General features: G+C 38.2%; 1 protein-coding gene and 1 long non-coding RNA gene across 4 annotated transcripts; one reads left to right on the top strand and one right to left on the bottom strand.

Annotated features, from left to right (window-relative positions):
• Positions 1–3,543: 3,543 nt before the first annotated feature.
• On the bottom strand, positions 3,544–6,898 carry LOC106320337 (potassium transporter 9). The gene is made up of 8 exons (XM_013758689.1): positions 6,559–6,898; positions 6,224–6,449; positions 5,906–6,151; positions 5,730–5,780; positions 5,227–5,655; positions 4,841–5,095; positions 4,250–4,772; positions 3,544–4,157 (listed from the first exon to the last, which is right to left on the bottom strand). Exons 1-8 carry the CDS (start codon positions 6,703–6,705, stop codon positions 3,620–3,622), a joined length of 2,415 nt encoding a protein of 804 aa, XP_013614143.1. The 5' UTR covers positions 6,706–6,898; the 3' UTR covers positions 3,544–3,619.
• Positions 6,899–14,081: 7,183 nt separating this feature from the next.
• On the top strand, positions 14,082–15,974 carry LOC106320334. Of its 3 annotated transcripts, XR_001265772.1 has the most exons (6): positions 14,505–14,966; positions 15,073–15,094; positions 15,166–15,267; positions 15,345–15,398; positions 15,474–15,664; positions 15,779–15,961. It is a non-coding gene; the product is annotated as an uncharacterized LOC106320334 (long non-coding RNA). The 3 variants fall into 3 exon arrangements; XR_001265770.1 differs by lacking the exons at positions 14,505–14,966; positions 15,073–15,094 and adding an exon at positions 14,082–14,489 and having other exon boundaries at positions 15,779–15,974; XR_001265771.1 differs by having other exon boundaries at positions 14,506–15,094.
• Position 15,975: the final 1 nt, after the last annotated feature.

Genomic DNA, 15,975 nt, shown 5'->3' with positions numbered 1-15,975 from the left:
TGCATTTGATCAAGATTTAAGCTAGGCCAAGCTTTACATTTGGCCAAGCTTTACATTGTTCATTAGGCCATACATAAGTTTCGGCCATGCCAAATCTGAATGGTTCTAGGATTCTTATAGATTTCGGCCAATGAGTAATTTTATGATCAGATTTTAAGTTTTAAACAAGTTCAAAGAAATGACAACATAGAAATGAAAAACACCAAAGCAAAGAACACAGAATTTAGATTACAAATGTCGAAATCATTCTTCAGTCTTTTAGACAATCTGAAGTTTCATAATCCATAAGATCGTCTTTATCATGATTGAAATCGTTTTCATCATCTTGATAAGTCATATGGGCTTCAGGATCTTCCCTTTCAAACTCTCTTGATAGAGATCAATTAGATGCTTGGGAGTCCTACAAGTCTTAGCCCAATGATTGCCCATACCACATCTATGGCACATTGATTTGCTTGAAGTGGTCGAGTGTTGAGGTTTAAATGAAGAGCCACGTCCGCAACCATGACCTCGTCTAAATGAGCCACGGTCACGCCCATGGTCTCGACCATGTTGATTCCCTCGCCCGCAGCCAAAGAAGCTTCGACCACGGCCACATTCATTCCTATTTCCTCGACCACGGCCATGATGGCCGTTTCCTTGGACGTGATGGGATTTTTTATTTTCCTCTGTGGTGTGTGCTTCAGGTGGTGGGGCTGAGCCAGGAGGTCTCATTTCACTGTTTCTCATCAATAATTCATTGTTCTGCTCAGCGAGCAAGAGACAAGAAATAAGATTAGCATAGGTCGTGAAATCTTTCTCACGGTACTGTTGTTGTAACAGCACATTGCTTGTGTGGAAAGTGGAAAAGGTTTTCATATCCTGATCCGTAATACTTTCACCACACAGTTTCAATTTTGAAACAATCTTAAACAGTGTCAAGTTATACTCGTCCACGGACTTAAAGTCCTGGATTCTGAGATTCCTCCAATCAAACCGAGCCTTTGGTAAGATCACCGTTTTCTGGTGATCATATCTCGATTTCAATTCATTCTAAATATCTAAAGAATTCTCAATGGTCAGATACTGATCTTTGAGACTCTCAGTTAGATGATGGCGAATGATCAAGATGGCTCTGTATCGATCTTTCTCACTGGCATTATTGTCCTTGGTGATACACTCACCGAGTCCCTCGGATTTCAGGATGATCTTAGCCTCAAGCGATCATTGAAGATAATTATTTCCAGAAAGATTTAGGGCAGTAAAATCCAAGTTGTTGATTTTTGACATCTGAAGTCATATATTGATAATTTTAGATCTTTAGGATTAATTTCAATGTTCAAACAAAGCAATAAGCCTTACGGCAAAGAAACAAGCCTCACGGCCAAAACAGGAAACAAGCCGCACGGCCAAGGATTCAAACAGTTCGTTTTAATGCATTCAGTGCATTGTGTAATTGCAATCCTAGCATAGATGATTTCTATCAGTTCATATGATGCAATCAATACGGCAATGCACAAACATCAATCACAAGGCCAAGTCAAAGATCAATCATACGGCTATTTGATTTCAATTTAATACCACCCTAGCATAAAGTTCTAAGTGTAATTGCAATCAATCAATGTGATCAGTTTATGTATGAATGATGCAACAAGCCCCACAACCAAGATATGATATGATCAAGTGATTTTAATTAAAACTATCAATGCTATCAAAATAGGGTTTCAATCAATTCAATATCAAATTCGAGATTAAACAATCTTAGCAACAGTTCTAGGTGATCAAAACAATCAATTCAGATTCAAATTCAAACAATCAAAATGATTTTCAAATTAGGGTTTAGGGTTTCGATTTTGATCTTAGATCAAAGGAGTTTGATTTGAGATTCAAAACCATTAAGGATTTCGATTTTAATTGATCAATAGATCAGTCTCGATTTAGGGTTTGGGGTATCAAACTTTTGAGATTCGATTAACTCATTACGGTTTGATCTATTACCCTATGGTTTTGATTCATAAAGATTAGGATTTTAGGGTTTCATTCTTTATCAAACAATCCAAATTCGATTATACGTTTTTAGGTTTCGAATTACCTTTAACCTTAGATGATTGTTGAACTGGACCACCAAAGAGATGAACCGCGAGCTGATCGGGAACGGAACGCGAGCTGTCCAACGTGATGATCGAGTCGCGAGCTGATGTTGTCACGAACGGAAGCACGAACGGATTGAGGCTGATCGGAGACGCGAGCTAGAATGGATCGAGTCGCTTCTATCGGGTCGCGAACATCTGATCGGGAACGCCTTGATCGTCTGTCGTGAACGAGCTATGAACTCCTTTTGATCTGAATGGAAAAGAGAGTTTGATCACACGGACAGCAACTCCTCTCGGCTTGAACTCCTTGTTGATATTAGATTTTAATTCCCACGGCTCATGAAACAACACGAGGAGCATTAGATAACATGAACGCCATAAGCTAACAAGATAACATGAATCAACTAAGGTATGATAAACTTATCTTGCACATGAGTTGAGTTCGGTTAGAAAATCCTTGTTGGAATCGGATTTGGTTTACAAAGCAAATCGGCGCGCACTGTATATGTGCGTGAGGGCGCGTCGGTGGTCAGATCGACAAGCGGTTTGCACTGACTGATTCGTCTCGGCAAGGGCTTCGATTTGATATCTTGATCGTTTTCTGGGTCCTCACGGTTTGGGAGAACGGCCTCTTTGAAGTTCCAAAGCAGATTCCTTTTCATTTAGGGTTTGATGATTTTCGGTTGAGTTGAAAAATATTTCGTGGGGCTTAGGGCTAGAAGCTATCGTGCTGATAACATGTTGTAAACTTAAGGATTAGAATCTGTAAGTTCTTATCATTAATCATAACATATGGTGCCCTTATATATGAAAATTACAAAGAGATAAAAGGAAAGACATAAATATGAAAAATGTACAGATACAAGGAAAATGGAAACTAGGGTTTCCCTTTCTCTCTAAGTCTAAACCGCCTCTCTCTCTCTTGCGGCCGCCTCTCTCTCTCTAGGTATTAGACTGGTCATGGACCAGACTGGTTATGGACATCCATGATTTATAACAACAAACAAACAGTCCTTAACTTCAGCGTTCAACATATTTTCTTTATAACCGAGTGAGAGTGACGTGCCATCAACCACGACAACTAGAATGTGCTACCAAATTGTTTTGAATAATGTGCTACACCTGTTTAGTAGCTGTACGCATTAAATCTGTCAACCATTACCGGTTTAAGTGCTCAAGCAAAATAGAAAAACCGTATTGAGGCAATTAGTCATGTCAGTCTAACGTTGAGCATATTCTGCCACATAACATAATATATCTGCCAAGTCGAGCTCTATGTCAAGAGGCTCCAAAAACACTGTAGTTGAAGAGTAAAGACAAGACCAACTTAAAGTTTAGTTGAAGGCATCTTAAATTGAAGTGATAGGATCAAGATCATGGACGGCCTCATTAATGGAATATCAAACCAAGTATGATCAGATGTTTAATATTGGTTCTTGGGATTGTGTAAGAACCAACGTCATAACATTTTCTATCGTCTAGTGGTATCTTTTTTTCTTTATTCCCCCCTTTATCTGTACTTGTTTTACATGCACACAACAAAAACCCTAAACATAGAAGACTTGACCAACGTTCAAAAGGGTTTCATGAGGAACATGCAAGATAACACTATTCTCCCTACAAATCTTTGCAAGAAACGCATAAACATAATCAATCGCTATTTTTTTCGGAAGCCATGATCCATTTCTTGCTTTTACCACAGTGTTTCCCATGATGTGAACAATCCCTGACTCTTTACAAGTCTTTAGATACTGCAACTCATCCTCCTCATCTTCCACCGTGTTGTTCTGACTGAAACTCATCCTATTATCAGCAGGAACTATCGTATCTAATGTAGATACCGTGTAGTCCACCATAGATGAGAACTCATCAATGTTGTTGTTGTTGCTGTTGTGGTGGTGGTTGTTGTTATGGATCAATTCATCTCTAGACTCTTGTGTATGGTTGAGTGAATACGCACTGCTGTATGTGCTTGAGTTTGAACCTGGCTCCATCATAGTTTCGATTCGGATGAATGAGAAGAGGTTGTTCAACAGCTTGTTTTCAAAATCATCATCTTTCCTATGTAGATCTTTGTAACCATACCTGTTTGAAAGAGATTTTTAAACTCTTTGGATACACTTGCAAGTTTCCAACAATAATGCTACAAAAGAACATAGAAAAAGCTATGACATTACCTGGCTATACAACGGAACATTCTGAATGTCTGTGGTCCTATCCTCTTGACAAGAAACCTCTCTTCTTCAGGGACAGTGTAAACCGGAAGGTACTTGACGCAAACAAAGACAACAACTGAGTGAATCGCAGGCAAGTTAGTGATGAAATGAGAGAAGATGTGAGGGACACCACTAGCTAACTCCGTGTAGACCAGCCCGATCCCAGGGACACGAACAAGACCAAGACTAGGACCAAGACCAAGTATCCAACTCATGGAGACTTTACTGTGCACTTCAAACTCATACTTCTTGACTGTTGCGTAATGCCAAACCGACATAACAAGAAGAGAGATGGCTGCTATGATGAGTGGAACCCATCCTCCTTGATTTATTTTCCATATCACAGCCGAGAAGTAAGACAACTCTGGCACTAGTGTGAGGACAGCGAATGTTAGGACAAGGATCCAATGACACCTCCACACGAGGAGCATGATCAGGATCATTAGTAACGTGGTAGCAAGCATCACGAGCACAACAGCAGTTCCTAAGATATACAAAAAAAACATTCAGATGCAAAGCCAAATAACATTATCTGAGACCTCTACATCTTACCGTATGCATTTCCTATTTGGCTCTGGTTCTTGAAACTAGCAGTGACGGCGATGCATCCGACCATAAGTATCCAGTTAATTTCAGGACAATAGATCTGACCAAGGAACTTCTTGGAAGTATGAACAATCTTAACACGTGGAAAACATCCATGAGACACTGCCTGCTTGATTATTGAATAAGTCCCTGAGATTGTAGCTTGGCTCCCAACGATGGCAGCTCCTGTGGCGACTACAAACATAGGCCAGTACACACTATCTGTATAATTTTCAAACCATAAAAGAGTTGTGAGTGTTTTGTAATAGAGCATTGTGTCAGAGGTCCCAACCTTGTGGTATTCAAAAAAAAAAAAAACCATGCATGTATGACTTCAAGAAGAGAAGACCAACCAGGCATAGATGCATAGAAGGCGTCTTTGTAATGATCTTTGTTGTTCACAAGATAAGCAGCTTGTCCACAGTACGTAAGAAGAAGACAAGGGAAGACAAAGAACGTAAACGCGAGCTGAATCGCTAGTAAGGGGAAGTAAGCAATGTCTGCGTATAGTGCTTCAGTGCCTGTTATGCTGAGAAGAATGCCACCTAGCGAGATCCAACCGTCTAGTCCTCGTTTTTTAAAGTATAAGTAGATATATGTAGGCGAAAACGCTTTCAAAACGCTTGTGTCGTGTTTGCAGATGTTGTACATTCCAGTGGCTCCAATGAAGAGGAACCAGATAAAGACTATGGGAGCAAAGAGCCATCCCACTTTGTCTGTGCCATAATGTTGCATACTGAACAGTACTATTAAGATGATGATAGAAACAAGCACAACAACATCTGGAAGAAAAACAAAAGGAACATAGCTAAGTGAGAAAAAAACTAAACCGAACCGGGATTAGGTAAAACGTTACCGCTGCTCATCTTTGGACTGATGACTTTGATCCCACCAGTAGCTGAAAGAACTGTTCAAAGAAGGTTCTGTAAGCTAAAGAGTTTTTAGTGAACTCGAAAAAGACAGACTAAGGAGGAGTTGGATAAATTTAAAAAAAAAAAAATAGAAAAGGGAAGAAGCTAGATAGTTAGTTACCTGAGATAGCTGGGGTTAAGATACCGTCACCAATCATCATACAAGTTCCAAGAAGAACAATGAACAGAAGAGCTCTCTTTCTTGATTCTTTACTCTCTAACCACTTCTTTGTTTTAGCAGCAAAAGACCCTTCAGGGAGCAACGTTCGACTATAAGTTGTGAGATCCTCATCGCTGCGTTGCTGATTCGGTATTAGCTTCACTTTAGCATGTCTACAAAGCAACGAGTATATAGCTAAAGTCCCACCTACACATTAAAGATTGAGTTATAAACTAAACCGGTTTGGTTAAAAGCAACATTGATCAAGCTTAGCTTTACCTTGGCCGTTGTCATTAGCTTTGCAAACGATGATGACGTACTTGATGAGAGGTATAAGTAAGAGAGAGTAAATGATCAAAGAAAGAGCTCCAATTACATCTTCACTATCACTGATTCCATCAGGGAATGTATTGTAGAACACATACAACGGAGAAGTCCCTAAATCTCCGTACACTATCCCTAAGCTTTGAAATGATAGTCTTAGTAGCATCAACATCGACAAACCCTGATACAAAAAAAATTAAACTTTCTCACTTTATCAAACACTAAAACAGAGTAGCCACTGAAACAGAGTAACCATTAGAATCAAACTCTTGTATAGAGAAAGTGAGAACCTTTTCTCTGTACATGTTCTTGAGCTTGTTAGCTTCTTCATCCATGGGCTGATCAAGTTTCTGCTCTAGCTCCCACATAGCTCCTACGTGTCTTTCTTCGATCGTGTTTTCTCCTTCTGCTACAGATCCTTCTACCCTCTCTGCCATCTTTTTGTAACAACAGAACTCGAGTTTTCTTGCACCTAGAAATCGATGACCATTTGGAGCAGTTTCGCCTGAGATGAGACCACTTGAAACCTTTTGGTGACTTTTCTGAGTAAGGAGAAGGGGTTTGAGTTATTCCAGAGGAATAAGTGATGTCTTATCAACTTTGGTTCTTTGGATAAAGGCTACACCAAAAGAGCCTCATATTTTGTGAAGAAAGGGACCCTCCCTTTTATCATTATTTAGAAAATAAAAATAGAATCAGCCAGTCAAATAATAAGCTGATCCAAAAGAGAATCTTTAAAAAAAACTATGAAGATTACGCGAAGAGAACACGGTTCAAAAGAAATCTGTTTTTTTTTTTTGCTTCTTTATTTAATTTGTTCAGATATTTAACAACAGACAGTTAAAAAACGAAGAGAGATACATCTGTCCAACTCCTTTCAAATGATTCATCTAAGATGATTTATACAAATGATCCATCTGATGTAGTTTCACTATGCTCGTTTCTCTATCAAGATAGAAACCATCCAAATGAACTTATGTTTGTTTACGCATATCTATTTCTATTTAGATGAATTTAATAAATAAATAACTTATATACCTTTGTTTTGAATTAAATATTATAATCTTATGTTTAATTATATTGTGGTTTTACATTTTTTGCCGGAAAATTTAAATTTTACAATTTAGAGAGAAAAGTGCATTTTTATGGTTTTAACAGAAAATCAGGGTTTTATGTTTTTGGCGGATAGCCTAGCATACAGTGTTAGAAAGCAACCGTTTTTCGTCGTTCACATGGATCAATATTTTCCGGTTTGGTTCACGGAGTCAGTATGAGTCTCAATAAGTTGATGAAAAAATATGTTTTTGGCGGAAAATTACGAGTTTTACGATTTTGACGGAAAATTACGTTTTTCAGTTTTGACGGAAAATTACGTTTTTCCGGATTTGGCCGAAAATTAAGATTTTCTGGTTTTGGCGGGAAAGTGCATTTCTACAGCCTTAACAAATATTTGCATTTTCCGGTTTTGGCGGAAAATTGTGTGTTTTCTTGTTTTGGCGAAAGATTGCATTTTTCTGGTTTTTGCAAGAAATTACGTCTTTCTCGATTTGACGGGAAATTGTGTTTTTCAGTTTTGGCGAGAAATTGTATTTTCCAATTTTGTTAGGAAATTTGTTTTTTTTTCTCGTTTTGGCGGAAAAATACGTTTTTATGGTTTTATCGGGAAAATGCATTTTTACGGTTTTGGTGGAAAATTATGTTTTTCCGACTTTGGAAGGAAGGTGCGTTTTTCCGGTTTTGGCGAGAAATTGTGTTTTTCTGGTTTTAGCGGGAAATTGTGTTTTTCTGGTTTTAGCGGGAAATTGTGATTTTCTGGTTTTAGCGAGAAATTGTGTTTTTCTGGTTTTAGCGGGAAATTGTGTTTTTCTTCTCGTTTTAGCGGGAAATTACATTTTTCCATATTTGACGGGAAAGTGTGCATTCCGGTTTTGACGGGAAATAATGTTTTTCCGGTTTTGGCAAAAAAATGTGTCTTTGAGCTTTTGGCAAAAAGGTACATTTTTACGGGTTTGACGGGAAATGCATTTTTACGATTATGGCGGGAAATTGCATTTTTCCAGTTTTTGCGAGAAATTGTGGTTTTCTCGTTTTGATAGGAAATTGCGTTTTCTCGGCTTTGAAGGAAAAAATTGGTTTTCGATTTTGACGCAAAATTATGTTTTTGAGGAAAATGTGCGTTTTACGGTTTTGGCGAGAAATTACGTTTTTCTGGTTTTGGAAGAAAATTGTATTTTCCTGTTTTGGTGGGAAACTTCCTTATTACGATTTTTCTGGAAAAGCTTGTTTTACGGTTTTGGCAAAAAATGATTTTTTTATCGTTTTGGCGGAAAAAAGTGTTTTCGCGGGAAAATTTCTTTTTACGATTTTAGCGGGAAATTGTGTTTTTTCTGTTTTGACATAAAAGTGTATTTTATCCGGTTTTGATAGAAAAATGTGTTTGTGATTTTGACAAGAAATTTATTTTTTGGTGAGGACTCACCCTCATCCAAATGCTCGGTGAAGAATCACCCTCAATTGAATGAGAATTTGATGTGAGTTTACACAAATGCAGTTGGGTGATCCATATGGATGTAACATTTTAATGCACAAAACAAACATCAATTTGCATCTTCACCCAGATAGATCACTTAGATGAGCAAACGAACATCACTTTAGAGGTTATGACGACGCTGACAAAACTGAAGATGAATGGCAGTGTAACATCCCGAGTTATGATACACGAAAAGGCTAAGATGATTGATTTTGCTATCTATGTTACCAAAGTTGACTTACTTTTTTTCGTTACACATCCATTTAGAACTCTAGAGTTAAGTGTGATTGAACTGGAGTAGTGGAAGGATGAGTGACCTATCGTAAAGTGATCCGTGATACCGTGTGAGTGAGACCAAACTACGGAGAAAGGTCATGTGATGATTACAAGATCAGTAAACAATGATTCCGAGCTTTGAAAAATTTATGCACCGACCGTTGGAACGGGATAAGGCCCACGGGTGGAGTGAGTGGGTGTGGGTGGTCCATTTGCTGTGGACGGTCAGAACGTTATAAGTGACATCGGAGTCAGGTTAGCTATCGTGTGAGTGAGACCAAAGTACGGGGAAATGTAATGTGGTGATTGCAGGCCAGTAAACAATGAATTTGAGCTTTGGAAAATTTGTGCACCGACCGTTGGACAAGATGGGGCCACATACCGAGTGAGCAGGGTTGGGCGGTCCATTGGTCGTGGACGGTCGGAGCGTTATAAGTAGTATCAAAGCCATGTTAGCCATCGTGTGAGTGATGCCAAAGTACATGAAAATGATTTGAAAAATTTATGCATCGACTGTTGGAACGGAATGAAACCGAGGGAACGGACATAAGTGACCCATTAGTCGTGGACGGTAGGGACTATAGGCAGAGAGACAGACAAGCAGTTCAACTCTCTTTCTTTCTCTCTCTTTTTTCCCTTTAAATTTATGTTTTAATATTATTTTTGTTTCGGTATATATAATAAGGGATATACTTCTTCTTTTTTCCGATTGTTGAAATATATACTTCAGTAGCAGATTGTGACGTATGACATATCCATTATCCAACATTGCATAAAAACAAACGAGGAAGAAAATATTGAAGGAAACTACACATTAAGTTTTATTTTACCCATTTTTATTGCCAAAGCAATCATAAATTTTTAGATATGTTTGTTTTTTTTTCATTGTCTTTGCATTCATTTTCCTGACTTATACCGCACATCCAGTTGCAACCTTAGAATCATGTACCAGGATATCATTTATTTATTGGTACGAAAGTGATGGCTTGTAATAATACCTGGAAGTTGAATAAGATTTGACGAAAAATTGTACTGCGTCAAAATGTTTAAGCGATAAAAGAAAATTATGGAGTAGCAAACTTGAGCCAAAGCCCTTTACTCCATTCAACCTCCGGATTAGATACTCTAATCAATACCCAATAAGATTTTGATGAAAATTGTTCTGCGGTCAAAATGTTTAAGAACTATGTTTAAGATTGCTAGTTGATTTTAAGGTTATGATATTAAAAGGTAGCTTTTCATAGATCAATAGAAATTTGTAAGATGTTAGGGTACGAAGTGGTTAAATAGAATATGAAATGAATAACTCCATTGACTATAACCAATCGTGAGGCGTCACTATAAATGTTTTATTTATGGAACATCATACAAAATATGTATTCTGAAAAGAACACACATACACATATGTACTATTCAGTGAAACTTCTATAAATTAATAATTTTGGGATTACACAAAAACTATAATTTTTTTATTAATTTATAGAGATATTAATTTATCAATATACTAATTGAACCAAAAAATCAATTTGTGACTATAAAATTATATTATTTTATAAAGATTTTTAGTATATATTAATTTATAGAGTATTAATTTAAAGAAGTTATACTGTATATATGTCTTTAAGTATTTTTTTAATTTTTTTAATTTATATGACTTCTCTAGACGCACGCACTTACGTACGTTTGATACTGTGAATAAGTTCTTTTTAAGGGGTCAAAATGTAAAAAACATTTCCAAATTCTACATTATTATTAATAGTTTTATTAATACGAAAATATACTAATCTTGTAGTGAATTTCTGATACTATGAAGAAGTTGACCGCAAAAACAAATAATTTTTAAAAATACTAAACTTGAGTCTTTTGGTATTTTTAATCATTTTAAAATCAATGCTGCATTATCGACCGAAAACAACAATGAATAATGCATTATTATTGATTGACTGAAGACATGGTTCTGTCATGCCAATTTTCAAGTTTAATAAGTTTGAATATTTCGACAGTTGAAAATTATAATTGATAAAAACGTTTATCCTACTGAAAATAGTTGGCAGAATAGAGTAGTAACTAACCTACAAACTTTGTCATTCAGCCCACGATTATGACAGGCGACGCATATTCCACATAAGATCCATTTCTATAAACTCATTACATAACATCCATATGTATCAATTTAAATGATTGAGACAGTTTGAAAATAAAGAGAATAATCTAGCTGTTCAGTTTTGTACTACCAATAATAAGGTCAAAATAAAATACATATGGATGGTATGTATCGAGTCTACAGACTTTTGTCTCAATCATACAGTTTTCTTTATTCTTCCTTTAGATTGTTAACAAATCTTATTGTCTCTAAAATTCGTTCATATGTTCGCTTCCAAACAAAATCAAAGACTAACAAGAACCAAACTAAAGCCGATTTGGCTAATATGAGTACCTAACAAGTTGGCCACTTCTCTACTGCTCTAAAATTATTTTTCTCATTATTATGGCACAAGATCGGCTAAATATGTCATTTTAACGTATCAAGTTAATAGTTTCTCTTGTTAAAAGGATTATGTTATACAAGAGTTAATTGCTTGATATATATGCTGTATTTTTTTTTTTTTGAACACAAACTTACTTTCATTCATAATCAAACTTTTTCACTACAATAACAAGAGGAGATTATACATCCTCTTTGGTCATAAGCATAACATACAACACATAAATAGTCTAAGAAAGATAAGTCTTCAATCGAAGATGACAGCGAATTCGAGACGAAGCTTGAATGCGTCGAGTGAGCCTTCACGACAAAGTCGGACAGCTGGAGAATAGTCACATAATGTGACGTTGAGGTCCAGACCTCATCTACGAGAACTACCGAAGTAGTCGGTTGCATCTTCAGATCCCGTGGAGATCGCTACGCAAGATGACAAACCGATGAGGGAACTGAAGCAAACACTCAGCAACGACAACGAAACCGAGGAGGAGGAACGAAGGATAACCAATCCCGGTGAACCCACCGGTAAAATTTTCCCAAAGGATAAATATGATCGTGTAATACGAGAAACATAGATCCTGTTGAAATCACAGGAACTCCAACTGACCCCACCACTAGCTAATCTTAATCGTTAGATAACTCGTTCTTCTACATATCTGGGACTTTTCCAATATCTTGGACTGACAGGTTCAAAAACGCATATGGGCCAGGCCCAAACATAATCAGTTGTTACCTCAGGAGACGCTGTCATTCTGGCACGGGGTACGAAGGATACGAAGTCGCCGGCAAAGCTCCGACGAAGAGGACATGAAGCACCGTCGATGATTAACGGAGGGGAGGAGAGCATCACTTTTCGGTATGAAGGAAGTGAAATGATACCGAAGTAACTCGGAACTGAACTGGTGATGCTTCGAGATCTGCCGTCAGTCTGATGAAGAGGAGCAATCCGCAGTGGTTTGTGGGACTCAAGCCTCCCCGGAGACGAGGAGGTTGATCTCGTCGGTTGAAATCGTGGCTCCGTATAGCGTTTAAAGGCTTGGTGTTGACGCATCGCCGGCAAAGCTCCGACGAAGAGGACATGAAGCACCGTCGATGATTAACGGAGGGGAGGAGAGCATCACTTTTCGGTATGAAGGAAGTGAAATGATACCGAAGTAACTCGGAACTGAACTGGTGATGCTTCGAGATCTGCCGTCAGTCTGATGAAGAGGAGCAACCCGCAGTGGTTTGTGGGACTCAAGCCTCCCCGGAGACGAGGAGGTTGAAATCGCAGCTTGGACTTGACGGCAAACAGAGAGAGGTACGACGGGGTTTGAACCCGAAGACCAGAGCTTAGCGGCGGTGAGAGAACCCTCTCGACTCATCGCTAAGAGAAGGACCTGTCGGAAGGAAAGGACCACCGAAAGAAGCGTAACGAAGAGTCCTCTTCTCCGTCGTAACATTTGTCGGGATCGCCTTCCTCCAAACATCCAAGTGACATGAGTGAATAAACGAAAAACAGAGCAGGAAATCAAGAACACTATAGTGAAGGAGAAGAGCAGCGTCGTCGATAAGGCCCAGCGCCGGCGAGAAACGCCGTTGCCGGCGCCGAGGGGCATGGATCTCGTTTGTGCCTCGAGCCCCGTGCCTGAGAGAGTCTAGGGATTTTAGTCTTTTGAAAATAATATATATGCTGTATTAAAACCAGTAATTTACTAGTTGCAAAGAAGCTAGGATTACAATTCTCAAATGTTGGTAGACTTCTACTTTCTAAGGCCATTAAATCAATGTTATACCCACTTATAGATACGGCACTCTTTCAAAACCACATCATATGATTATCTCTTCTTTTGTAGCCAAGTTATAAACGGTATAATAAGAACCAGCCTGGTGCAGATTACTATGAAGATGTAAGATGTCTGCCCTAAAGTAGTCGCTGACGTAGTTGCTGAAGCAGACGTCGTAGTGAGTGGTGAAGACCACGTGGAGTCAAGATGCTGAGCTGGAGTCATGTAGACTTGGAGAGCAAGGGAGTATCTTGGAGATAAGGAAAGATGAATAAACTTGAGAAGCAAGTTTATGACTTAAAGAAAGAGGAATAAGTGCATTCCAAGAAAAGAAAATTTACACTTATTGTTATGGAAGATGTCCATACATGTTGCCTTGGAGACTAAGGTTTCAGAAACGTGGAGAATAATATAAGATAGTTATGGGGTCGTCTGTAGAGAGACAGAGACACGGAGGCTGATCTTATAGAGAGAGAGAAGCTCTTGGAGGTGTTCTTGGGTCGTGCTGAAGCAGTGACTGAAGTACTTGACGGAGAAGAGGCATAAGCGGGTAGCTTAGGAATCTTTCAGTAGCGTGTGTTAGGGTGTTAACACTAGACGTGTAAAAGCTGAATAAGCAAGTCTTGTAAAGATTGTTTAAAGGAGATTCTAATAAAAGCATTGGTGTTTGCTTGTGTATTTGTCTCTTGATTTATCTTCTGGATTACCTATTGTTGTGTCATCTTTGCACTAACATACTATATAATTCATAGCCAGTTCGATGAATTTAAAATAATACCGAACGCAGTGCCACAAATTTAGCTTTTGGGTTTGTCCTTAAAACACACCATTGACAAACCTAAGCGTCTGAACTAGTCATGTTCATTACTCAGCTATTGCCGGTTATGGTTATGCAGCTACTTCTGTCTCTTCATCTTCGTTTTTGGGTTTCTGAAAACCATCATCCTAAATCCTACCCATTCTCCATAGAAACTCATGTCGGCAAAGCCTCGAAACAGATATGCATTCGTTCGCCATCTAATCTCACATATGTTTCTTTCTTCCTGAATTGTGTTGTTCCAGGTTTTAATGCAAAAGTTATGGTACGATGCATAAACTGTTGGCTAGCAGCTGGTTGACATTCCTATATTGTATAATCAGAAGCTGTTCCTAAATGGCAAGAAACTGGTAATCCTATCTGTCACAGTGTGGTTGATCATCAGCATAACTCTACACTTTTCGCTTCGCATGCTGCCATTTTAGTTACTTAACAATTTTTTGTTCATTTGATTGGAATTCTTGGATTTCATATTGACTATCTTGTGCTCAAACGATTGGTCTTCAAAAGTTTCACAGGGCTATAAGAACTCTTTTTCAATGTCTCTTTCTGCGTTGTCTTCTTTATTTGTAGATGTTTGAAGAAATCAATCACATGTTTACTTAGCTAAAGATGATAGTAGCTTGATTGTAAACATCCTCTTTTTTTTATTGAGTGTTAATATCCTGCTAGACTACAAGATAGACAGCTAGATTATTCCTAAATGTTTGTGGTGTGCATACATGCAACATTATTGATTGTAAACATCCTCTTGCTTCTAAATGTTTGTGGTGTGCATACATGCAACATCCGATTTTGTGTGTGTTGATTAGATCCTTGGATTTGGGGTAGGTTTCAAATCGATTGAGTTTGTTCTATTCATCTGTCATCTCTGTGACAGAGAAATCGATTCCTATGGTTGATGATATTTGATTTGCTGTTTAATATTGACAGAGAAAGCTTGTTGATTGTGATGGTGAGTCTCTTTTGAAATAGAGATTGTTTCCTTTTGTGTGCATGTTGAAGCCTGTTTTCCTTTTGTGTTAGGTGTGATGAGCTCACAATGGAGGATAAACTCTCTATTGTACAAGAGCAGAGAGCTAAGAATGCTGAGCTAAAGGCTAAATCTCGGGCTCTCAAGTTGAAGAAGTTGAGTCTGATTCTGATATAGATCAAGCAGGTTTGGAACTTGAATTCTGATTTGTTTGTTTGCGTTTTTATGCTAGGTGAAGCAGCAAAAGATGTTGGAGTCATTGTGCCCATTGCTCCAGCTTCTGCAGGTAAGACATCTGGGAGCTTTTGTATCAGTTATGATATATGATTGCATCTGACTTTGAATTTCTCTGTTGCTACAGATGATGAAGATGGCCCTCCTGAGTAGATCTCTAATGAAGAAGCAGTTGCCAAGCATCTGAAGCTGGAGATGTCAATTGCAGCCTCTGCCTCTGCCCGTGTCAACCCCTTTAGTGAATCTACTCAGTATTTCGACTGGCTTAACTTGGAGAAGACTTATCGTGAACTGAGCCCTGCGGAGCAACAATACTTTGTAAGCTCACTTCTACTTATTTTGACTCTGCTATAGTGTAGTGTAAAGGTTTAATAAACCTCTGTTAGCTCATTCTTAGAGTTTCACCCCTTTTTTATTGTTTGCCTCCCACAGGTCACTGCTTCTCTCGCTGGCCACTTTGAATAAAGGAGAAACCTTAATAACTGAGCTTTGCGCCAATAGTATCTGGTTTCTATATGGCGGTGCAAAATAAATTTTTTTAATTCTTCGTAACTACAAAACGCTACTTTGATATGACTTGAATAATGTCTGGATTCTACTTCTTGCACAATCTGATATGTTTAGTGCCT

Source organism: Brassica oleracea, unplaced genomic scaffold (assembly GCF_000695525.1).
Source record: "Brassica oleracea var. oleracea cultivar TO1000 unplaced genomic scaffold, BOL UnpScaffold00887, whole genome shotgun sequence".
Lineage (NCBI taxonomy): Eukaryota > Viridiplantae > Streptophyta > Magnoliopsida > Brassicales > Brassicaceae > Brassica > Brassica oleracea.
The sequence above is the reverse complement of the archived record's forward strand: the minus strand, read 5'-3'. Positions and strand labels throughout refer to the sequence as shown.